General features: G+C 41.8%; 1 protein-coding gene across 3 annotated transcripts in view; it reads left to right on the forward strand.

Annotated features, from left to right (window-relative positions):
- The window catches only part of LOC140210827 (MICOS complex subunit mic25-like), a 753,869-nt gene that overhangs the window by 247,987 nt on the left and 480,189 nt on the right, over positions 1-25,693 (forward strand). For 2 of the 3 annotated variants that reach the window (XM_072280091.1, XM_072280092.1), the window contains exon 5: positions 530-613. The exons of the other annotated variant lie outside the window; for it this stretch is intronic. In XM_072280091.1, coding sequence (XP_072136192.1) covers positions 530-613 — 84 coding nt within the window. The remainder of the gene's footprint in view (positions 1-529; positions 614-25,693) is intronic. 3 annotated transcript variants of the gene reach the window in all.

Genomic DNA, 25,693 nt, shown 5'->3' on the forward strand with positions numbered 1-25,693 from the left:
CTGGATTGCTGGTGTTGTAACAGTGTTATGCTAACTACCAAGCTACTGTGCCTCTCTGTGGCATGGACTAGAGGGGTTAAAGGTCCTATTTCTGTGCTGTAATGCTCTATGACTCAACGACTGTATGAGTGAGACATAGGAAGGAGTGGTAACCCTGTGTAATTATTTGTAAGCAATGACTGTAATTAGCCAGCCAGAGGAGTAGTGGCATCAGCACCGGACTTTGAGGTGAGTGGTCCTGGGTTCGAATCCGGCCGGCTCCTTGCTCGCTTTCCATCCGTGCTGTGTTGAGCATTGAGCTAGCAACTCGACCTTGTAAAAAACAGACAAAAATACTAAAGAAATTGCAAGGTGACCGCCAGATGTGCCACAAGGTGCAGAGAAGAATAACAATAATTATGACATAATTGGGAGAGATTAAATAAGTGGATCAACAGACTTACAATATTTTTACCTTCTCTGTGGGACTTGGAACAGGGAGGCTACACAAAATTTATTCTAATTTGCTGTATTACATTTTATTTTCCAGGCCAGTCAACTGGAAAAGAGGGAGGCAGAACTTCAAAAACTTGAAGTTTTTTATAAAGAACAGTTGGATCTCATTGAGAAGAAGGTTAGATTGAAAATATTAATTTACGGGTAAATGGGAGTTTGCACTGAGTTGCTGACTGCACTTGGTTGCCTGTGATAAACTAAACCTTAGCAATTGCGGTATTATCAAAAGGGTGTATAATGCAGTGAGATTATCATTGATTCCTTGTATGAGGGCTGTGTAAAACGTTATTGAACAGGAAATCAATAAGGATCCTTGTAATATTCTCCTGTACATTACAATATGCAGTGGCCAATTCCTATCAGAGCCATCAGATCAGAGCACAGATATTCCCATGTATTTTGCAGAATTTAAAGTAAACATGTCGATCAGGCCTTTTGTGTGACAAGTACGTGAAAACAGCCTTAATTAACTTAAAATGAAAGAGAAGTATTTAAGGAGGTGCTGAGTCTTTCCAAAGGCAGCACTCAAAAACTATGCTAGCAGAATATAGAGCATAGACTCTTCAGACCTCTGTGTGGTGCTGGCCTTTTAACCTACTTTAAATTTAATGTACTCTTTCCCTCCCCTACAGTCCTCAGTTTTTATTCATCCACGTGCCTATCTAAGAGCCTCCTAAGTAACCCCATGTATCTGCCACTACCAACACCCTAGTAGCATGTTCCACTCACTCACCACTCTTTGTGTAAAAAAAACTACAGATATTCCCCCCCCCCCCTTTACTTTCTTCCAAACACCTACAGTAGAAGCTACGTCCTCCCTCATATCAATCATAGGGAAAAAAGTCTCTGGCTATCCACTCGATCTATGCCTCTTATAATTTTGTACACTTCTATCAAGTTACCTTTCGTCCTCATTTGCTCCAACGAGAGAAGCCCCAGCTCACTGAACATAGAAACTTGGAAACATAGCACGAGAAGTTCAAACCACACTCCACCTGTCCAGCCACACGTCATTGCCCTATCTGCGCAATAGAGACTGTGCATCATGCATAGGATTCATTAGTGACCGTGGGTTCTTGAGGGAAGAATTTGCATCTGGAAAATAGAAGTCAGATCATAGAACAAAGAACAATACATATTGTTCAAGCCATTCGGCCCACGATGTTGCGCTGAACTTGATGTCAATTTATATGTTGATGCCTCTTCCTGTGTATCATCCATATCTTGCCCCATATTTGTGTGTCTATCAGAAGGCTCTCAGCCTCCACCTTAGTTTCCACTACTACCCCTGACACCCTGACAACCAATTCAGATTCATATTTATTTACCACATGTACATTGAAACATACGGTGATATGTGTCGTTTGCGTTAACAACCAACCCAACCTAAGGATGTGCTGGAGGCAGCCCTCAAGTGTCGCTACATGTTTTAAAGCCAATGTAGCCTGGCCACCATGTTCCGCAGAGCAAGCAACAACAACAAAACCTCCCTCCCACTCACCCACGCATACCCATAGACAGTCCTGTAATCCCAGGACAGGCTGTCTCTGGGCCTCCAGCTTTCGGTGAACTCGGACTTGCAGACATTGGGCTTTCAACTTCCCCAGAGACTGGCAGACCCAGGCTTCAGCCATCAGGCTACCACTGCTGGCTGTTTGCCCAAAGAACACCTTTTAGCGAGAGATCCATTTTTAAAAATAACTTTCCTTCCAATTCATCCTTCTCAAAAATCTGTTCATTACCCTTTACATCTACTAGTACTTGCAGTGACTAAGACAGTAAGGTAGTAAAATTACCAGTGGAATAAAATGAAAAAAAAACTAGATATTTTACAGTTTTTAATGTTGCCCTTTGCCATGGTAGTTAGATCTACTTATGATACCGAGATACATCCCAGTATGCACTGAGTCACATCATCAGGTGTTTCAAGTTGTTTAACATCAGACACCCTCATCCAGGCTACCTAGCCATGGTTGATCAGACCCTAGCTTATGTCCCAGCAGCATTGGTCTACATGTCAAACTTCTTGATCCATAGCTATCTGGAGGCTCTTTTCTTTGAAGCCCCCATAATGCCAAGGAGAGAGTAGGTTCTGCACTGTGAAGAGCCAAAGAACCTTTTCCACCTCTATAGGCTTGCAGTGTGCCCTCCACCCTTATCTCTGGTACTTGTCTTTCTTATGCTGAAACACCTCCTCAATCCAATCTTCCCAAGGCACTGTCAGTTCTACCATGACCACCTACTTCAAGGTTTCTGACAGAATGACCATGTCAGGCCTCAGTGATGATGGGATAAAGTCAGGAAAGTGAAGAACAGATAATTATTGATTGAATCTTACCCCAAAAAGGAGATTAAATTTCAGATGTCAAAATGAAGTTTAGAAAAACTATCATGGTTAATTGCATCATATTCCTTGGATTATGACTGAAACATCTAACCAGGTAGGTCAGTTACAAAATAAATTGAATTTCACAAACACAAGAGATTTTGCAGATGCTGAAAATCCAGAGCAACACGCACAAAATTCTGTAGGAGTTCAGGTCAGTCAGCATCTATGGAGAGGAATTTCGGGCTGAGGCCCTTCATTTGGACTTGCATCTACAACTAGTGTATTTAAAATACATAGACACTTAACAGACTTGACTATTGAAACAAAGCTGAATTATATATTAGGTGAGGAATCACAGAATCAGAATTAGATTTATTATTACTGACTTCTGCAAGGTGAGATTTGTTGTTTTGTGGCAGTAGTACTGTGCAGAGACATACAATTACTATAAATTGGAAGAATAAATAAGACCATACGATGAAGGAGCAGAACTAGGTCATTTGGCCCATTGAGCCTGCTCCGCTATTTCATCATGGCTGATCCATTTTCCCTCTCAGTCCCAATCTCCTGCCTTCTCCTCATATCCCTTCATGCCTGACTAAACAAGAATCTGTCAACCTTTGCCCTAAATATATCCATTGACTTGGCCTCCACAGCTGTCTGTGGCAATGAATTCCACAGATTCACCATTTTCTGGCTAAAGAAATTCCTCTGCACCTCTGTTCTAAAAGGATGCCCCTCAGTTCTGAGGCTGTGTCCTCTGGTCTTAGACACCCCCTCTATAGCAGACATCCTGTATTTGAAACATAAGGTAATGCAAAGAAGAAGGAGTAGGTTCATGGTGTGTTCAGAAACCTGATCGGAAAGGCAAAGAAATTGTTTCTGAATCATTGAGTGTGATTCTTCAGACTCCTGTACCTGCTGCCCAATGTAATAATGAGAAGGGGGCATGTCCTGGATGGTGAGAATCCTGAATGATGGATGCTGCCTTTCTGAGGGAATGTCGTTCCCTCAGTATTCATCACAAATCTTCTAAACCTGGGCCTCTCTACCACCCTCTGGATCCTCGACTTTCTCATTAGGAAACCACAACCAGTGCGAATTGGTGATAACATCTCCTCCTTGCTGACAGTGAACTCAGGCGTACCTCGAGGATGCATGTGCAGCCTGCTACTCTACATTCTCTACACCCACAACTGTGTGGCTAAGTACAGCTCACACACTATTTATAAATTTATGGATGATGCCATTGTTGTTGGTACAGTCTCAGACAAGAAGGCATACAGAAGTGAGGTATATCCACTGGTTAAGTGGTGTTGCAACAGCAATCTCACATCACTGTCAACAAGACTAAGAAATTGATTGTCAACTTTAGGAAGTGGAAGTTGGGAGAATGTGCACCAGTCTTCATTGAGGGGTCAGCTGTGTAAAGGGTGAGCAACTTCAAGTACCTGGATGCCAATATCTCTAAGCGTCTGTCCTGGTCCTAACACTTTGATGCAATCACAAAGAAGGCACACCAGTGGCTATATTTTGTTAGGAGATCGAGGAGATTTGGTGTGTCAGAAACAAATCTGTGGAGAGCATTCTGACTGGTTGCATCACAGGCTGGTATGGAGGCTCCGGTATGGAGGCTCCAATATGGAGGATTGCAAGAGGATGCAGAGGATTGCAAACTCTACCAGCACCATCATGGAAACAACCCTCTTAGTCACCAAAGACATCTTCAAGAAGGTGGCCTCCATCACTAAGGACCCTCACCATCTGGCACATGCCCTCTGCTCATTACTATTTTTGGAGAGGAGGTACAGGAGCTTGAAGACCCACATTCAACAATTCAGAAACAGCTTCCTCAGCTCCATTATCAGATGTCTGAAGTCCATGAACCCATGAATACTGCCTTGTTATTTCCTAATTTTGCACTGTTTAATTTATTTTGTAATTTATGGTAATTTAATGTCTTAGCTCTGTACTACTGTTGCAAAACAACAAATTTCACATTATATGTATCAGAGATAATAATTCTGATTCACTTGCAGTTAGATGGGATTAATTTAGATTGGTATTATGGTCTGCGTGGTCTTGAAATAAGAAGCAAGACATTTAGACCAATATCTGTTCTTAATGTGGATTATAGAATATTTACCTCCATCATGGCCAAACGATTAGAAGAGTTTCTACCCACACTAATACATAACGATCAGACAGGTCTTATACAACAACGCCAACACAAGACACTTCACATTATGGATCATATAAAAGAAAATGAAATTGAAGCAATAGTGATAAGCGTGGACGCTGAAAAGGCATTTGATTCGGTTAATTGGAATTTTCTATATGAAGTTTTACATAGATTTGGTCTACATGACACAATTATTAAAACTATACAGGCACTATATGACAATCCTACTGCCAGGATTAAAATCAATGGATATTTATCTAATCGTTTTACCCTAGAAAGGGGCACAAGACAGGGTTGTGCATGGTCACCGCTACTCTTCGCATTATATCTGGAACCATTAGCTCAATACATCAGACAAAATGAAGATATCAGGGGAATTACTATTAAAGGGACAGAGCGTAAATTGGCCTGTTATGCTGTTATGCAGATGACATTTTGATCTATCTAGGTCAACCAACATACTCCTTACCTAAATTAATGGAATCCTTTGAACAATATGGCCAATTATCAGGATACAAGATCAACATAGGTAAAACCCAACTACTTTCATATAACTATAGCCCACCAAGAGAAACTGAAAGTAGATATCCTTGGGCATGGCAAACAGAGTCTGTCAAATATTTGGGCATCATTATGCCAAAAGATTTGGCAAAATTATCAGAATGCAATTATCAGCCTATATTTAAAAAATTAAGGCAGATATAACAAGATGGAACCTAATTCCTTTTCCTGGTCTCAGTTCAAGGATTGAATCTATTAAAATGAATATACTGCCCAGACTACTATATCCCTTTCAGACCCTACCAATAGAGATTAACCAAAATCAATTCAATGAATGGAACAAGATGCTATCAAGATATATATGGCAAGGTAAAAGGCCTAGGGTTTATCTCAAAACTTTGCAATTAGCCAAGGAAAAGGGGGGATAGAACCTACCTTTTCTTAGAGAATATTATTTTACAGCACAGTTGAGAGCTGTGATATGCTGGTGCAACCCATCATATGGCGCTCAATGGAAAAACATTGAGGAGAGGATGCTTACCATCCCCATACAGGCAATTTTGGCTGATAACAACCTACAAAGTTACATAAATACTATTGATAACCCGTGGGTGAAATGGACTCTTAAAATATGGAAAACTATTATAAAAGAATATAAACTAGAGAGAGACATTGCAATTCTTAAATGGTGTGCATATGACTCGGATTTTACGCCGATTAAACTGGATGCTAGATTTAAGGACTGGACAGCTAAAGGAATAACAGCTATTTGCAATATAATGAAAGAAGGAACACTGTTCAGTTTTGAAATGCTCAAAGAAAAACACTTATTAGAAAAACAAAACTTTTACCGGTATTTACAGATGCGACATTATGTTAATAGGACAGTTAAAAATGTAACCAAGACAAGTACATGTTTGATGGAGCTATTTAGAAAAGCATATAATTCAGATAACAGTAGTAGAATAAACTTAAGCGTGTATAAGGGTTTGTCAAATCTTAAAACACATTCGACTTCATATATTAAAACAAAATGGGAGAAGGAAGGAGGGATAATAAAATCTGAAGAAGACAGGACAATAATATGGAGGTATCAGTGGAAATGTACCAGTTCACCGAAATGGAGGGAGTTCGGGTGGAAAAACTTGATAAGATATTTTATTACACCCTCTCAGAAATCCCAATATGATAGTAACCCCCGTGCTTGCTGGAGAAATTGTGGAAATCAAAATGCAAACCATTATCATATTTTCTGGGAATGCCCTGTTATCAAAGACTATTGGATAATGCCCTAATGCCCATCTTTAAATGTGAAATACCCTTAGAGAGTAAGACCATATATTTTGGGTTTATAGCTCAAGAATGGTTGAAAAGAGATAAATATTTAATGAATGTACTGCTAGTGGCTGGTAAAAAGACCCTTACTAGGAAATGGTTATCACAGGAGAGCCCAACTTTAAATGTATGGATGGAAATTACAATGGACGTTTACAAAATGGAGAAGATAACAGCTTCTGTTAATAATAAATTGGAACAGTTTTATTCATAGTGGAAAAAATGGTTTAACTACATAACACTTCATAGGCCTGATTTTATTCTCACAAGTCAATGAATATGTTGTAAAAAAAAGATCACTCCCTACTTTGTACATAGTTTTCTTCTTTTGATTGTTCTTTCTTTCCTCTTCTTTCTGTAAGTGTATATCTCAGATAAATATTATGTGGAGATCTGTGACAAGTATGACTATATGATATATATGTACAGTATCTGAAATACATCTTATAGAAAGTTTTGTTTGATGATGAACTTCAATAAGAAATAAATTACAAAAAAAAGGAAATAAGAAGCAAGAAGATACACAGGAACCTCAGGACTCAAACCACCAGGTTCAGGAACTGTTATTACCCCTCAACCATCAGGCTCTTGAACCAAAGGGGATAACTTCACTCCACATGCCCTGTTATTGAAATATTCCCACAACCTATGGACTCACTTTCAAGGACCCTTCATTTCGTGATCTTAATATTTATTGCTTATTTATTTATTTACTGAGATACATTGCAGAATAGGCCCTTCTGGCCCTTCAAGCTGTGCCACCAAGTATTCCTCTGACTTAATCCTTGTCTAATGTGGAGGGAGTACATTTGGATTGGAGGGTTGTGACTAGTGATGTCCCACAAGAATCGGTCCTGGGACCTCTACTTTTTGTGATTTTTATTAATGACCTGGATGTGGGGGTAGAAGGGTGGGTTGGCAAGCTTGCAGATAACACAAAGGTTGGTGCTGTTATGGATAGTGTAGAGGATTGTTGAAGATTGCAGAGAGACATTGATAGGATGCAGAAGTGGGCTGAGAAATGGCAGATGGAGTTCAACCCGGAGAAGTGTGAGGTGGTACACTTTGGAAGGACAAACTCCAAGGCAGAGTACAAAGTAAATGGCAGGATACTTGGTAGTGTGGAGGAGCAGAGGGATCTGGGGGTACATGTCCACAGATCCCTGAAAGTTGCCTCACAGGTAGATAGGGTAGTTAAAAAAAAGCTTATGGGGTGTTAGCCTTCATAAATAGAGGGATAGAGTTTAAGAGTCACGAAGTAATGATGCAGCTCAATAAAATTCTAGTTAGGCCGCACTTGGAGTACTGTGTCCAGTTCTGGTCTCCTCACTATAGGAAGGATGTGGAAGCATTGGAAAGGGTACAGAGGAGATTTACCAGGATGCTGCCTGGTTTAGAGAGTATGCATTATGATCAGAGATTAAGGGAGCTAGGGCTTTACTCTTTGGAGAGAAGGAGGATGAGAGGAGACATGATAGAAGTATACAAGATATTAACAGGAGTAGATAGAGTGGACAGCCAGCACCTCTTCCCCAGGGCACCACTGCTCAATACAAGAGGACATAGCTTTAAGGTAAGGGGTGGGAAGTTCAAGGGGGATATTAGAGGAAGATTTTTTACTCGGAGAGTGGTTGGTGCGTGGAATGCACTGCCTGAGTCAGTGGTGGAGGCAGATACACTAGTGAAGTTTAAGAGACTACTAGACATGTATATGGAGGAATTTAAGGTGGGGGGTTATATGGGAGGCAGGGTTTAAGAGTCGGCACAACATTGTGGGCCGAAGGGCCTGTACTGTGCTGTACTATTCTATGTTCTATATAGTCACGGGACAATTTACAATGACCAATTAATCTACCAACTGGTACGTCCTTGGACTGTGGGAGGAAACTGAAGCACCTGGAGGAAACCCCAGCGGTCAACAGGGAGAATGTAGAACTCCTTACAGGCAGTGGTGGGAATTGAACCCAGGTCACTGGTACTGTAAAGTGTTGTGCTAACCACTACGCTGCTGTGCCATTTCCTTCTCTTTCTTTTTGTATTTGCCAGTTTGCTGTCTTTTGCATACTGGTTGAACACCCAAGTTGATGTGGTCTTTTATTATTCTATTATGGATTTTTTGAGTATACCCAGAAGAAAACGAATCTCAGGGTTGTATATGGTGACATGTATGTACATTGATAATAAATTTACTTTGCACTTTTGAGGGTCCGAATGGCCCATTCCTGTACATGTTCTATGTGCATTGTTCCAAGCTTTGATATTACGGTAAGCCATGGTAGAACTTGTGGGTAATTTGAACTGGTCCCAAGAACTGTGTGCTTGTACAGAGGAATGTAGACAAAGGCTTTGTTCAGAATAATCGCAAGGCTATATCGTTCACTGCGGTGTAGTTGAACTTTCAAATCAATCTGTTTTTGATCGTCTGCATGAGGGAAATTGACAACTGCTGAAAGCTGTGAAGGCCATTAGGTAAAATTGAGTTTTAGGTGTATTGGTCACAGTGGAACTGCATTCTACTGTTACTGAAGTGGCAAAAAAGGTGCTCTTTAATTGGGCACTGAATTGACTGCTTCACATGAGCTCTCAGAATGGATGTGTTGCTGTGATGTTAGCAGTGAAGATAAGTTGTACAGAGAGAATAAAGGGTACTTTAAATTGGCTAAATGTTGTAAAATGCAGTTCAAGCCAATTTCCCCATCTTCCGCGGCATTGAGAAATGAGAAATTACTGACTGACATGCAATACTCTGCAAGTCTTAGGTGTGTGTATGTATGTATAGTCTGCACAGTACTGTAGTAATTTTATGTATTGCATTGTACTACTGCTGCAAGACAACATATTTCCCATTATCTACATTACTGTACAAAAATCTTAGGCACATATATATATATATACTAGCTAGAATGCCTAAGACTTGTGCACAGTACTGTAGTAATTTTATGTATTGTACTGTATTGCTGCCACAAAAAAAGTTTCATTACATATGTGAGTCGTGATAAACCTGATTCTGATATGGGTCCCTATTATGGACTAAGAATGGGAGAGGGGGAATCACGTTTGGAAAAAGGGGGAGAGGGGAGGGAGTGAGAAGCCCCCGAGAGTAATTCTGCAATGTTCATGAAACCAATTGTTTGGAATCAAATGAGCTTGCCTGGTGTCTCAGGGCTGGGTGTGTCTGCACCTGCACCACCGCCTGCCCCTGGCACTCCTTCTCTGCCACCTAGCTCACACCCCTCCTACGGCGCTCCCCTCTTGCCGCTTGCAACATCCTTTGCTCCCGCCAGATTTACAAACTTACTCTCCACTCCAAATACCGTACTGTGCCAAAGTCTTAGGCACCCTAGCAAGATATATCTGTGCCTAAGACTTTTGCAGAGCACTGTAATGAAGTCAGAACATACTGGAAGTAGGTTAATTGGAATCTGTGGAGAGAGAAACAGAGATAATATCTCAGATCAATGATGCTTCATCAGAGCTGTGGATAAATGCCCTTTTAATTTCTCCTCTTTTTTTCAGTCTTAGTGAATGGACATTGATTTGCTGAAATGTTAATTGCATTTCTGTCTGACCAGAATACTTACAGCAATTCCTGTTTTATTTCAGATCTTTAGCAGCGACTGTTTTATGCTTTTACTCACTGAATCTGACTGTTCCAGAAGCATGTGGACACAATTTTCTTTGGGTGGGTGGGTGGGTGGGGAGACCTGTGGTTCTAAATCTCATGGAGCCATAGGGTCATAGAATACTCATAGTAGTAAGATCACTCGAGTTGAGTATGATGTTCTCCAAAGGAGTTGTCTATTGATGGGTCATCGGGTGGCTGTAGAGTCTGCAGGATCCACATAACCGGGATGTTAACGTGGATTCCCTTAATGCAGGGGTTCCCAACCTTTTTTATGCCATTGACAAATACCATTTAAGCAAGGGGTCTGTGGACTCCAGGTTAGGAACCCCTGCCTTAATGGAGAATGCCTGTACGTGAACTTGTTTAATGTGGGGACGGTGATGCACAGGCATCCACCACATGGTCCTTGACAGATTATGGTCAGGGTCCAGTGGCATGGGATGCAAGACAACTCAGAACTCATCACTGCTGCAGCCTTCCTGTACCTTCACTGCCACTGTGATGAGTCATCATCTTCTGCCAGTTCCACCGTTGAGATTTTGTTGAGGTCGTTCTTTGTCTGGAGCCTCATTGCCATGGGTGACCCTGCCAGGAACTAAGCTCCAGACAGCATTGCTTTTGCAATCTCAGGAACTCACAAACTTCTCCACCATGACAAGGTGATGATCCTCTGAGAACACTGCACACAAAAACTGGCCCTTCGGCCATCTTGTCCGTGTAAACTTGGCCTAAAACATTGACTGTTTACTCTTTTCCATAGATGCTGCCTGACCTGCTGAGTATCTGTTGCTTGGATTTCCAGCATCTGCAGATTTTCTCGTGTTCGTGACTGTAATTGGGTACTGAGAGTATGATCTGGTGCTTAAGCCGCTATATACTAGATGAGATGATAAACAGAATTCTTGTGTGCTCTCCCAGAGATATGTAGACGATCTCAGGGTGTTGTTTGGAAGTGCTTTCCCAGATGTCTGGTCAATATAGTTCCAAGTTCAAAGTTAAAAGTTCAATGTAGATTTATTATCAGGGTATGTATACAATATGTCACCATATACTCTGAGGTTCATTTTCTTGCAGGTTTTGACAATGGGACAAAAATACAGTAGAATCAATGAAAAGCTACACACAAAGACTGGCGGACTATCAATGTGCAAAAAAAGACGAACTGTGCAAATACAAATAATAATTATAATAGATAAATAAACAAATAATACTGAGAACATAAGTTGTAGAGTCCTTGAAAGTGAGTCCAAAAGTGTGAAACCAGTTCAGAGTTAAGGTGAGTGAAGTTATCCACGATGGTTCAGGAACCCGATGGTTGAAGGGTAATAACTGTTCCTGAACCTGGTGTTGTGGGACCTAAGGCTCCTATACCTCCTACCCGATGGTAGTAGTGAAAAAGGGTATGGCCTGCAAGGCGGGGGTCCTCGATGATGGATGCTGCTATCTTGTGACAGCACTGCTTGTAGGTGTGCTCAAATTTATGACAAATACTGGTATAGAAACTGATTTGCTGGTAAGTATCACTTTGCTGTGGGAGCTTACTGTGCATCTTGGCTATATACTACAGTGATAAACTTCTAAGATATTTACTTGACGATAAAATTCTCCAGGATATGATGAAATTATGAACTTTATTACAAAAATACAGGATTTTTGTTTTACCTATTTTCAAAACCATGTAATTAGTACACTTGTAAAGCTTTACTGGCAGCGACAGCTTTGTGTCATCTCCTGGCTTGAAAATCTCTTCTTGATATTTCACTAAATGTGTTTAAAGAAAATAGTTCATAGTTAAATCTTCCCTTATCTTTCTCAGGCAGTTGTGGTTTGCATCGCTAAAATAAATTGTTCAATGGAAGCTCTCTGTGAGTTAAAGAGCTCTGAATTAAATTAAAGGTTCTTCATAGCTTTTCATTTTCTTCAATACTTATTTACCTCTGTCCCTTTGACCATGCGCCAGCTCCATGTTGTGAATGTGTCAGCACTAGCAAAACACCTTGTTAAATCTCAAGTAACTATGTACAGAGTGAACAAGTGAGCCAGTGTCACTCTATGGACATAAAATCAATCTATGTATATGAAAAAGGGTCTCGGCCCGAAATGGCGACTGTTTACTCTTTTCCATAGATGCTGCTTGACTTCCTGGGTTCCTCCAGCATTTTGTGTGTGTTGCTGTGTATTTCCAGCATCTGCAGATTTTCTTGTGGGTTATGTACTAAGCTATCTTACGTATTTATACAGTACTGTGTGGGATGGAGATACGTCTCTACCAAAAGAGTTGCAAGGCGCTTCTTCCCTCCACTAGCCTGCAGGTCACCTTTGGTCAATGTGTAGCACCTGCTTGACTACCCCCCACCCACCCCAATCAGGGTTACATGAAGCCATGGGAGCAGGTGGTGGATGGTCAAATGAGCACCTGGTGCAGATCACAAATCCTGGTTATGTGACCACTGACGCCAGGCAGACAATCTCTGAAGAATATTGATACTGGCTGGGGTTACCTGTCGTGTAAAGACACTGCCCAGAAGGCAGCAATGGCAAACCACTTTGGTAGAAAATTTTGCCAGGGAAAATCATGATCATGGAAAGACCATGATCACTCACATCATACAACATAGCACATAATGAATGAACGATATGCAAAAGTCTTAGGCACATGTAGCAAGGCTGCCTAAGATGTTTGCACAGTGCTGTATAGTGGTTAAAATCGGAAAATGGTTGGGAAACAGAAATAAGAGTACCTAGCTTAATATTAGTTCAGCAGTATTATGTGTTATTTGGTAACTGGAAAGACGTAATGTATAGTACAGTGCAAAATTCTTAGGCACCTGAGCTATATTTATGTGTCTAAGATTTTTGCACAGTGCTGAATTTATTGAGTTTTTTTATTATTGTGTTCTTTATCTTACTGTGTTTTGCACTGCGTCGGATTGGGAGTAACAATTACTTTGTTCTCCTTTACACTTGTGTACTGGAAATGACATCAAACAATCTTGAATCTTGAAGTAAATGCAGTCGCAAAGTTAGAATTATAGACTACTCTCAAGACAGCAGTGAACTTTTACACCTGAACTTCAAACAAAATAGGAGATCAAATTAGTACTATTTATGCATTTTGAACAGATGGTGGCGTGTTCTTCAATCCCCAGAGTTTTTTATTTCTGAACCACTAAATTTCATAGATCGGCGATAGTTTGTTTCCCTTCAGAACTCTTCCCTCAGGTCACCCTGTAACCACCTGTGAAAATACTGTCTACAATAGATTATATATAACTGGTATGAAAGCCCTGTCTAGCTTTTCAGTCTTTGTGTTAACAAAAGAACAGACCTTGAAAAGCTATTAAGAAATCTACCATTGTGCTGGTATATGAATTTAGAAGGTTTTAAACCTGTTTCTATTTGTTGAAGAAAGCTTCTTGGACGCTAGCTGAGAAATCCCTGTCTGAATGTGCTCCAGTTTCACTTCTGAGCAACTTCAATTTACAGTAAAGTTGTGTGGAGACCTTGACATTTTGTGTGTGTGAAAGAAGCTTTACAGCAATAAATTTGATCTTTTACATAATAACGAGGGGTTCAAGGTGAGAAGTCCAATAGGTTATCCTTTTACATGCTGTTTTTAAGCTCTGTGTGTGTGTGTATGTTGGTCAAACACATTAATCTTACAGAATAATAACAAAATTTCACTATTTTTCTTGCTTATGGTGGGGTTGTCTTCATTGTCCTTAGCCAGAGATCTGTTAAAAGACCAGATATTTATAACCGAAAAAAAAGGCATACATTTCCCTATTAGTAATTCCTGCATTGTACTGCATTGTCACAATGTACTTGCCTTTGTAATGGTTAACAGCCATATCCCCTGTGAAAACTCTCTGCATTGTGGTCTACTCTTTCTCTTCCTTCATTGATTGGCGAGTTCTTAAAGAGATAGCATTAGCTTTATTCGTCACATGTACTGTACATTGAAGCATCAAGACGTACAGTGAAATGCATTGTTTGCGTCAATAGTCAACAAAGTTTGAGGGTGTGCTGGGTGCAGCCCTCGAGAGTCGCCATGCTTCAGGTGCTGTGAAGCATTATGCTAGCCCCTAAGCTACTGTGTCACCCTTCCAAATGCAAATAAATCCTGTATCTCAGAATCTCTTCCAATATTGCCACCACTGATGTTAGGTGTTAATACTGGAGGAGATTCTGAGACACAGCTGGTAGTATCCTCTGTTTGAAATACTTGATCCACAGGTCACCTTTCAGTTTCTCCCCTCTCACCTTAAACCTACATTCTGTGTCCTGGAATAAAGACTGTGACCATGCACCTTATCCATGGCCCTCATGATTTAATAGATGTCTGTGAGGTCACCCTTCAGCCTCCTCCTCTTCAGGGTAAACAGGCCCAGCCTTCCCTTATAACCTGCATTCTTCATTCCCGGCAATACCCTTGTGAACCTTTTCTGCACCTACTCTAGCTTAATCACATCCTTCCTATCGTATGGCAGCCAGAACTGCACAAATAAATCTCACAGTTATAGTTTCAATTTAAATTTATTATCTAAGTATGTGTACAGTATACAACCTGAAGATATGCTTTCCCACAGGCAGCCACGAAACAAAGAAACACCATATCTTATGTTTTATAACTTCAAAACATTAAATTAATTCAAAGGAAGACATGACAGTCCAAAATGTGGATGTAACTTTGTCTTTACTCTACATGTGGTAGTGTGATAATGTATGCAATTAACATTTTTGCATAGAATCTGTAATGAATTATTTAAATGGACAAAAATGCTGAATTCAACCAGTATATATCTATATATATGTCTGTCTGTCTGTCTATATATATATATTTACTAAAATATTATTGAAGTATTAAATACACCACACCGTCTAAAGAAACATCCTAAACAACAAAGACCACCAAACACCAACGCATGAAAAAAAATCGCGCAAACAATTAAAACTGAGTGAATAAGACACAGAGTGTTAAACATCATCAAACCACAGAGAACCTGCATGCCACAGCCACAAAGCCAGTTCCGTGCTGAAGCGCCTTGATCAAATCGTGCAAATAGTAAAAAATGAGTAAACAAAACACATGGAACATGTACTGCAGAGTATTAGATAATTTACAGACTCTTACATTAAGGGTACTCCAATTTTGAAGTGAAGTGCTCTTACACAAAGTGCTGGAGGAATTCAGTGGATCAGGCAGCATCTATAGAGGGGAATAAACAGTCGACGTTTTGGGCTGAGACCTTCCATCAGGACTGGAAGGGAATGGGGAAGAAGCCAGAATAAGAAGGTGGTGGGAGGGTAAGGCGATAGGGTTGAGCAGGTGAGGAAGAAGGTAAGTTGGTGGGGGAGAGGAAGATGAAAATAGAACTGGGAGTGATTTGTGGAAGAAATAAAAAGCTGAAGGAGGAATATGATAGGACAGTGGACCATAGAAAGGGGAGGAGGGGGAGATCTAGAGAGAGTTGATGGGCATGTGAAGAGAAGAAAAGGGATGAAGGGGAAATGTGTCTTCTTCAGACTTTTCCACCCATCACTTCCCAGCTCCTCACATCATCACCCCCCTTTCTCCGCCCACCTACCTTCCCCCTCACATGGTCTCCCCTATTACCTGTCAGCTTGTACTCCCACTCTCACCATACCTTCTTATTATGGCTTCTGCCCCCTTCCTGCCAGTCCTGATCAAAGATCTCATCCTGAACTGTCGACTGTTTATTCTTCTCCATCGATGCTGCCTGACCCGCTGAGTTCCACCAGCAGTTTTTGTGTGTTGCTCCGGATTTGCAGCATCTGCAGAATCTCTTATGTTTATGAAGTGAATTTAGATTTGAGTATCTGTGCGGTTGGAAATGTTCACAAGGTGATCCACTGGTGCTTACATTAGCAATTCTTGGCTATTTCCACAGTGGGTTCTTTGATGCTCTTTTGCCTCTGAGTCAGAAATTAAAGGCTCAAATCTCACTCCAGAGATTTAAACTCAATAATCCAGAATGACACTTAATTGCAGTTCTGTCAAAAATGCTGTCGTTTGGACAAAATGTTTAACCTAGATTCTGTCTGTTCTGTCAGGTTGACATAAAAGATCCCATGACACAGTTTCAGAGGAAGAACAGGGCGCACTGGGGTCAAGGTGTATTCCTCAGTCATGATCAGTGAAACTACACGGATTATATGGTCGTTATCACATTTGTAGGAGCCTGCTATGTTCAGATTGTATTACGTTGCAACAATGATGCTTGCAACTCAAAATACGTACTTGGTTTCAAAACATGTAGGAGTATTTTAAGGCTCTGGGAGGTACTACATTCTGTAAATACAAATCAGTTAGTTTAATAATCTGTAATCTGTATCGGTATAGTGTTGGTTTATTGTCACATGTATCTAGGTACAGTGAATACTTGCATATTGTTCATACAGATCAAATCAGAGAATGAGGGGGATCTCACTGAAACCTACTGAATTTCGAAAGGGCTAGATAGAGTGGATGTGGAGAGGATGTTTCCAATAACAGGAGTGCCTAGGAGCAAGGGCATAGCCTCAGACTTCCCTTTAGGACAGAGATGAGGAAAAATTTCTTTAGCTAGAGGCTGGTGAATCTATGGAATTCAACACCATAGACGGCTGTGGAGGCCAAATCATTGAGTGGGTCTTTTAAAATTTTATTCAGAAATACAATGTGAAACAGGCCCTTTCGGCCACCTTATTAACCTTAGCCTAATCACAGGACAATGACCAATTAATTTACTAACTGGTATGTCTTCCAACTGTGGTCGCATCTATCGAAATGAATAAACAGTTGACATTTCGGGCCAAGATCCTTCTCCAGGGCTGAAAAGGAAGGGGGAAGACACCAGAATAAAAGGTGTGGGGTGAGGGAAAGGAGGGCAGCTGAAATGTGATAGGTGAAGGTAGGTGGGTTGGAAAAGTAAAAGACTGGAGAGGAGGGAATCTTATAGGAGAGGAGAGTGAACCATAGGAGAAAGAGAAGGAGGAGGGGCTCTAGGGGGAGGTGATAGGCAGATGAGAAGAGGTAAAAGATCAGAGTGGGAATAGAGGAAGGGGGAAGGGATGGATTTTTTTTAACCAGAAGGAAAAATCAATATTCATGCCATCAAATTGGAGGCTACCCAGACAGAATGTAAGGTGTTACTCCTCTAACCTGAGGGAGGCCTCATTGTGGCACCAGAGGCGGCCATGGACTGACATGTTAGAATGGGAATTCAAATTGGAGTCAATATTTTTGGTCACCGGGAGGTTCTGTTTTTGGTGGATGGACCGGAGGTGCTCGATGAAGCAGCCTCCCAATTTACGATGGGTCTCACCAACATAGAGGAGGCCACGTCGAGAGCACTGGGTACAATAGATGATCCCAGCCGATTTGCCTTACCTGGTAGGAGTATTTGGGGCCCTGAATGGAGGTGAGGGAGGAGGTGAATGGGGAAGCGTAGCACTTTGGCTCTTTGTAGGGATAGGTGCTGAGAGGGAGATTAATGGTGAGGGATAAATGAACAAGGGAATCACAGAAGGAGCAATTCCTGCGTAAAGTGAATAATAGGGGAAAGTAAAGATGCGTTTGGTGGTAGGATCCCTTTTGAGATGGCATAAGTTGTGGAGGATGATGTGTTGGATGTGGAGTCTCATGGAGTGGTAGGTAAGGACAAAAGGAACTCTATCACTGTTTAGGCAGCAGGAAGGTGGGGTGAGCGTGGATGTCAACTGAACCTCTTGACCACATGCTTTTCTGCATTGAGATGCTGTCGTGTGATTGGCTGAGTAGGTATTTGCAGTAATGAGCAGGTTTTTTTTTTAAGTGCGTCGTATCAGACATTCAGCCATTCTTGTTTGGCACGTGGTGTCAGGATTAACTGGATTCCTGACTCGACCCTTGTATTTTTTACGAGGCCGAGTGGCTAGCTCGACACTCAACCCGGCATGGATGGAAGCATGCTCGGAGGTGAACCGACCTGGATTCGAACTCGGGAACCTTCGCTCCGGAGTCCAGCATTGATCTCACTGCACCACCAGCCGGCCTAATGAGCAGGTGTACCTAATAAAGTAGCCACTGAGTGTATGTCAGTGATTCTGATTGGGAATCTGTGTAATGCACTATCAATTACTCCAAAAGACTGGAAGTGGAGTAAATACTGAAAGGTTTTTATTAACAGTAAAATGGACCCACATCCATGCTGAATATCTGTCCTGGGCTGAGGGAGGAGCAGTGACATAATCACCTTTATTCAGGGATCTGTGGGAGGAGCCACAGGAGCAGTCAGCAGAGGGGCGTGTCCAGGCAGGTAACCCAGTTACAACATATATATACATGGTTTACCACACTGTGCTCTTCAGATCCTTTGCATTGAGCCCAGAGAGTCAGTGATGCAGCCAGGAACACAGGAAAAGCACTGTGCTATTGAAGAATGGGTGATAAGTTCTTATTAATTTCTGTTAAGGATTTTTAAAATGATCTGTCAACATGCCCAGCTAGAAACCAATCTGAAAATATTTGATTTGTTTGATGTTGCAAAGCTGGACAGTGTGTTTGCAAATTATGGCTGTGGCAGTCCCAGAATTCAATCTTGCTTAATATAATCTTTTAGCAGATTAAAAGGGAGGAAATCTTTGCATTTGAAGTCATCGCCTGACAGTAATTTTGCCCTTTAATTGTTATTTTATCCAGCCTGCTCTGTCCACAGTACAAGGAATTAATACCACATAACAATTTATAACAGATTTGCAAAATGCAAACCCCTCTAAATTAGTAGGTGGGAGATGAGTTATTCAATCAGTCACTGAATTAAGATATTTAATAACGTGGCAGGAAATCCAACTAATATCATCTCAGCTTTGTCCAGAAAAAGGTTAATCCTAATGAAGCATGACGACTATCATTATGTCAGAATTAGATTAGATTGCAGTGGAATATTGAATTTTTGGTTTCATGTTTCACAGTTAGTTGATGGAATTAATAATGTTGTTAATGCAGACCTTTGTGTTTTGTGGAAATTGTGTTAGTAATCAAGTACAGTTTTGTAAAGCTTTCCTTATGGCCCCACAGACACTTAGTGCTAGTGGACGCATGCATATTCTGCAATGTATTTTACTGATATTCTGTATGTTCTTGTTGTCCTGTGTGTGCGAGGACTGGGCCTCAGGCTGTGATGTTGCTGAGGGGGTGGGTGGTGGTGGGTGGCGTGGCGTCGCGTCCAGGCTGGAGTCTGGGCCCTCACCCCCCCCCCACCAGGAGACGTGCTCTGTTGCGGTTGACCTGGATTGATAGCGTGATTTTGGGACTGTTTTATCGTGTGGTTGTGATACCATTTGTGTTTGCTACCTGGTGTGTGCTTTGTGCTGTGTGTGACTGTTTGTGCTGTGTTTTGCACCTTCACCCTGTAGCAGCACTGTATCGTTTGGCTGTATTCATGTATGGTTGAATTTCGATTAAACTTGAATTGAATTGAATCACTTCTGAGGCAATAGTAAAGAAGGCAAATGGAATGTTAGCATTCATTTCAAGAGGACTAGAAAATAAAAGCTAGGATGTAATTGTGGGCCAAAGGACCTGTACTGTGCTGTACTGTTCTAAGTAATGCTGAAACTTTATCAGGCATTGGTCTGACCACACCTAGAGAATTTGAGTAGACGTGGGCATCTTTTCTAACTAAGGACGGGTAAGCATTGGAGAGGGTCCAGAGGAGGTTCATGAAAACAGTCTCGGGAATGAAGGGGTTAACATCTGAGGAGTGTTTGATGGCTCTGGGCCTGTACTCACTGGAGTTCAGAAGAATGAGGGGGGATCTTATTGAAACTTACCAAATATTGAAAGTGTTACATAAAAGGGAAATGGAAAGGATGTTGCCTATAGTGGGTGAGTCAAGGACCAGAGGACACAGTCTCAGAATAGAAACTGTGATGACATGGAGTCTCTTTAGCCAGAAGGTGGTGAATATGTGGAATTCATTGCCACAGATGGATATGGAGGCCAAGTCTTTGGGTGTATTTAAAATGGAGATTGACAGGTTGTTGATTAGTAAGAGTGTGATAGGTTAAGGAGAGAACGGTTGAAAACGATAATAAATCAGCTATGATCGAATGGCAGAACCGACTTGATGGAGCAATTGGCCAAATTCTGTTCCTATGTCTTCTGGCCATGTGGAGTCAGAATATGTGAACCTTGACTCCCATTGCAGTGTTCCAGCTGGTGTGGCAGTGCAGTGCAGATGGAGTGCTGTACTGTTGTTTCATGGATGAGAAACCAAACCCATTCTGTCAAGTGTATTTACTAGATTCCCTTGAGGGGCAGGAGTCCCTATGTCCTGTTCAACAATTACTCCTCCAATCATTGCTACAGAATACAATCCAGTTACCATTTGGAGATCTGGTTTGTTGTAAATGACTATTGAATCTCCTGCCACACTGTTCAAAAGCTCTTCAATGACTATAAAGCTCTTTGAAATGACCTGGGGCCAAAAGGCCTTTGTGTAAATGTACATAATTCTTGCTTTCTTTTCAGAGATTTAAAACTGGTTAGCTTTATTTGTACATTGAAACATCAGAACATACAGTGAAATACGTCGCTTGCGCCAACGACCAACACCGTCCGAGGATATGCTGGGGGCAGTCTACGAGTATTGCTGTTTATGGTGCCAGCATAGCATGCCCACAACTTACTAACACTCACCTGTACGTATGTCTTTGGAATGTGGAAGGAAACCGGAGGAACTGGAGGAAACCCATGCGGTCACGGGGAGAACGTACAAACGCACTACAGACAGCGGAGGAAATTGAACCTTGATTGCTGGTGCTGTAAAGCATAATACTAATTGTTGTGCTACCGTATCAATTGAGGTTGTAATGGATCTTCATTTGATTCTTCAACATGTCACTGGGACTGGACGAGATGTACCCCAGGCTACTGTGCGAGGCGAGGGAGGAGATTGCAGAGCCTCTGGCAATGATCTTTCCATCATCAATGGGGATGGGAGAGGTTCTGGAGTATTGGAGGGTTGCAGATGTTGTTTCATTATTTCAAGAAAGGGAGTAGAGATAGCCCAGGAAATTATAGACCAGTGAGTCTTACTTCAGTAGTTGGTAAGTTGATGGAGAGGATCCTGAGGGGCAGGATTTATGCACATTTGGAGAGGCATAATATGATTAGGAATAGTCAGCATGGCTTTGTGAAGGGCAAGTTATGCCTTACGAGCCTGATTGAATTTTTTGAGGATGTGACTAAACACATTGATGATGGTAGAGCAGTATACATAGTGTATATGGATTTCAGCAAGGCATTTGACAAGGTACCTCATGCAAGGCTTATTGAGAAAGTAAGGAGGCATGGGATCTAAGGGGAAATTGTTTTGTTAATCCAGAACTGGCTTGCCCACAGAAGGCAAAGAGTGGTTGTAGACAGGTCATTCTGCATGGAGGTAGGTGATCAGTGGTGTGCCTCAGGAATCTGTTCTGGGACCCCTACTCTTCATGATTTTTATAAATGACGTGGATGAAGAAGTGGAGGGATGGGTTAGTAAATTTGCTGATAACACAAAGGTTGGCGGTGTTGTGGATTGTGTGGAGGACTGTCGGAGATTACAGCGGGACATTGATAGGATGCAAAAATGGGATGAGAAATGGCAGATGGAGTTCAACCCAGATAAGTGTGAGGTGGTTCAATTTGGTAGGTCAAATATGATGACAGAATATAGTGTTAATGTCATGGTCCCTTCTGGTAATCCTCCACCTTGCCATTTATCTCAACAACTGGGCCTCAATCACTTAATTTAATTTCCAATCATTCCCAGGTTCCACTAATGATACACACCTGCTTCCCATCAGAAACTGCAGGATAAAGACCCTGTGATCACAACTAGGAGCTGCCAGTTCATTGGTTGACTTGTGTATGAGTAACCTTGTTCTATGGTTTTTAGGACTATCAGTTCTAAGCCTAGTATCGTTCCTGAATTCTCTACTAAAACCAAGACTCCGGGTGAAGACTCTCTTGGACACCAATTCCACGCTCGCTATAACTGTAATGACTCCTGACTAGGTCTCTGCGCCTCTGTTCAGCACTTGGGTTCGTTCTCCTGCCATGTCCTTGCAACAGTTAATGGTAAGACTCTTGGTAGTGTGGAGGATCAGAGGGATCTTGGGATCTGAATTCATAGGATGCTTAAGGCTGCTGCGCAGGTTGATTCTGTGGTTAAGAAAGCATACGGTGCATTGGCCTTCATCAATTGTGGGATTGATTTAGGAGCCAAGAGGTAATGTTACAGCTATATAGGACCCTGGTCAGACCCCACTTGGAGTACTGTGCTCAGTTCTGATTGCCTCGCTACGGGAAGGATGTGGAAACCATAGAAAGGGTGCAGAGGAGAATTATAAGGATGTTGCCTGGATTGGGGAGTATGCCTTATGAGAATAGCTTGAGTGAACTTGGCCTTTTTTCCTTGGAGTGACGGAGGATTAGAGGTGTACAAGATAATGAGAGGCATTGATTGTGTGGATAGTCAGAGGTCTTTCCCCAGGGCTGAAATGGCTAGCAGGAGAGAGCACAGTTTTAAGGTGCTTGGAAGCAGGTACAGAGGAGATATCAGGGGTAAGTTTTTTATGCAGAGAGCGGTGAGTGCATGGAATGGGCTGCCGGCAACACTGGTGGAGGCGGATACGATAGGGTCTTTTAAGAGACTCCTGGACAGGTATATGGAGCCCAGAAAAATAGAGGGCTATAGGTAACCCTAGGTAATTTCTCAGGTGAGGACATGTTTGGCACAGCTTTGTGGACCGAAGGGCCTGTATTGTGCTGTAGGTTTTCAATGTTTCTATGTCAAGGTTTATTAGGCTGCCCACTGGAAACATGAGAAGCTGCAGATGTTGGAATCTGGCGCAACACACAAGATACTGGAGGAACTCAGTGGGTTAGGCAGCACCTGTGGAGGGAAATGGACAGTCAACATTTGGCGTTGAGACTGTTTCTCCTGGACTGATAGCGGGGAGATGGTCAGTTTAAAGGGAGAGAACGTCGACTCAGACCATTAGAGGCCTGCGTCAGGCATTTTCATGCCTTACAAGGCGCAGATTGGAAGTCTGTGTGGGGCACCACTCCTTGCACAGACTAGAGCAATGTGTGATTAAGTGCCTTGCTCAAGGGCACAAACATGCTGCCACAGCTGAGGCTCGAACTAGCGACCTTGAGATACCTAGACCAACGCCTTAACCACTTGGCCATGTGCCCAACACATAAAGAGGTTTAAAGAGGTAAGGGAAAGGGCTGAAGCAAGAACTACCAAGCGCTAGGTGGATCCAGCTGATGGGCAGATTGAAGAGGAAAAAGGGTAGTGATTGTGGCAGATACTGGGGGGGGGGGGGGGGGTGATGGTTTCAGTAATCACACCAGCTCCAGAGAATATTAAAGATCTAGCAGCATTACTTCAGAAAAGAAGGGAGTTTTGTTGTGTCCTTGCTCTTCTTTCAAACAAGCTTCCAAAAACAATTTGACGGACCATTGATCTCAGTTGCCTGGATCATGTTTGATGAGAACCAGCTGTTCTGTTAGCCCACTCAACAGCTATCATACCTGAAAATAAGTCAGTATTTGTGTACGGCTTTAGGATATGAGCTTTATAAATATAATTTTTAAAATAAGTTGTTACTCTTTGCTAATTGCTGTTTACCCCAAGACTCATTCCCCTTATTTCATTGGTAGCAGTTGACGTTGGTGCCTGAAGTAATTAAACAGACAAGCAGAGAGCTCTGAAATTGTCAGGAGAGAAAAGCTGCTAATGACTCATGTTTTGAGCTATGGTCCTCCTGATACTTAGATTTATATTGTGCCTTTCAGATTCCCTAGTTGTCTGAAGGCACTTTTAAAGCCACTGAGTAACATTTGTAGTCAATCAAAAGTCGATGCTTCAAGGCGGTGGTATTCATCATGAAAGACTCTCAGCATTCCAGACATGCCGCCTTCTCATTACTACCATCACAAATGAGGTACAGGAGCCTGAAGATCCATACTTAACATGTTAAGAACAGCTTCTTGCTGTCCACCATCAGTTTTCTGATGGATTCATTGACTCTGTCTATACTTCTTGCTGCCTCATAAAAGCAGTCAGGATAACCAAAGACTCCGTCCACTCCGGATAATCTCTCTTCTCTCCACTCTCATTGGGAAAAAGATACCAAAGCCTGAGGGCTCAAGGACAGTTTCTACCCCACAGTTATAAGACTATTGGACAGTCCCCTTGCACAATAAGATGGACATTTGACCTCACAATCTCCCTCGTATGGTCTCTCATTTTATTATCTGCCTGCACTGCACTTTCTCTGTAACTGCAACACTTTATTCTGCTTTCTCTTATTGCTGTTTTGTACTACCTTGAGATATTGATGTAATGAGTTATCTGTACGGATGGCATACAGACAAACTTCTTCAGTTTAATACACTAAAAAAACTTCCATAGGTTTACCGTGGAGAGCATCCTGACAGACTGCATCACGGTCAGGTGGGCGGTCTATTGCACAGGACTGAAAGAAGCTGCAGAAGGTTGTAAATCTAGTCAGCTCCATCTTGGTATTAGCCTACAAAGTACCTAGGACATCTTCAGGAATTGGTGTCTCAGAAAGGCAGCGTCCATTATTAAGGACCTCCAGCACCCAGGGCATATCTTTTTCTCCCTGTTACCATTAGGTAGGAGGTACAGAAGCCTGAAGGCACACATTCAGCGATTCAGGAACAGCTTCTTCCCCTCTGCCATCCGATTACTGAATGGACATTGAACCCTTGGGCACTACCTCACTTTTTAATGTACAGTATTTCTGTTTTATGTATGTTTTTAAAAATCTATTCAATATATGTATACTGTAATTGATCTATTATTTTGTTATTTTTTCTCTTCTATATTATGTATTGCATTGAACTGCTGCTGCTAAGTTAACAGATTTCACATCACATGCCGGTGACCATAAACCTGATTCTAATTGGTGAGGCCTAATTTGGAGTACTGTGTGCAGTTTTGGTCACTGACCTACAGGAAAGATGTAAATAAGGTTGTAAGAGTACAGAGAAAATTTATAAGGATGTTCCCGGGTCTGGAGAACCTGAGTTATAAGGAAAGTTTGAATAGGTTAGGATTTTATTCCTTGGGATGTAGAAAATTGATAAGGGTATACAAAATTATGAGGGGTATAGATATAGGGTAAATGCAGTCAGGCTTTCTCTGCAGAGTTTGGG

Source organism: Mobula birostris, chromosome 16, assembly GCF_030028105.1.
Source record: "Mobula birostris isolate sMobBir1 chromosome 16, sMobBir1.hap1, whole genome shotgun sequence".
Lineage (NCBI taxonomy): Eukaryota > Metazoa > Chordata > Chondrichthyes > Myliobatiformes > Myliobatidae > Mobula > Mobula birostris.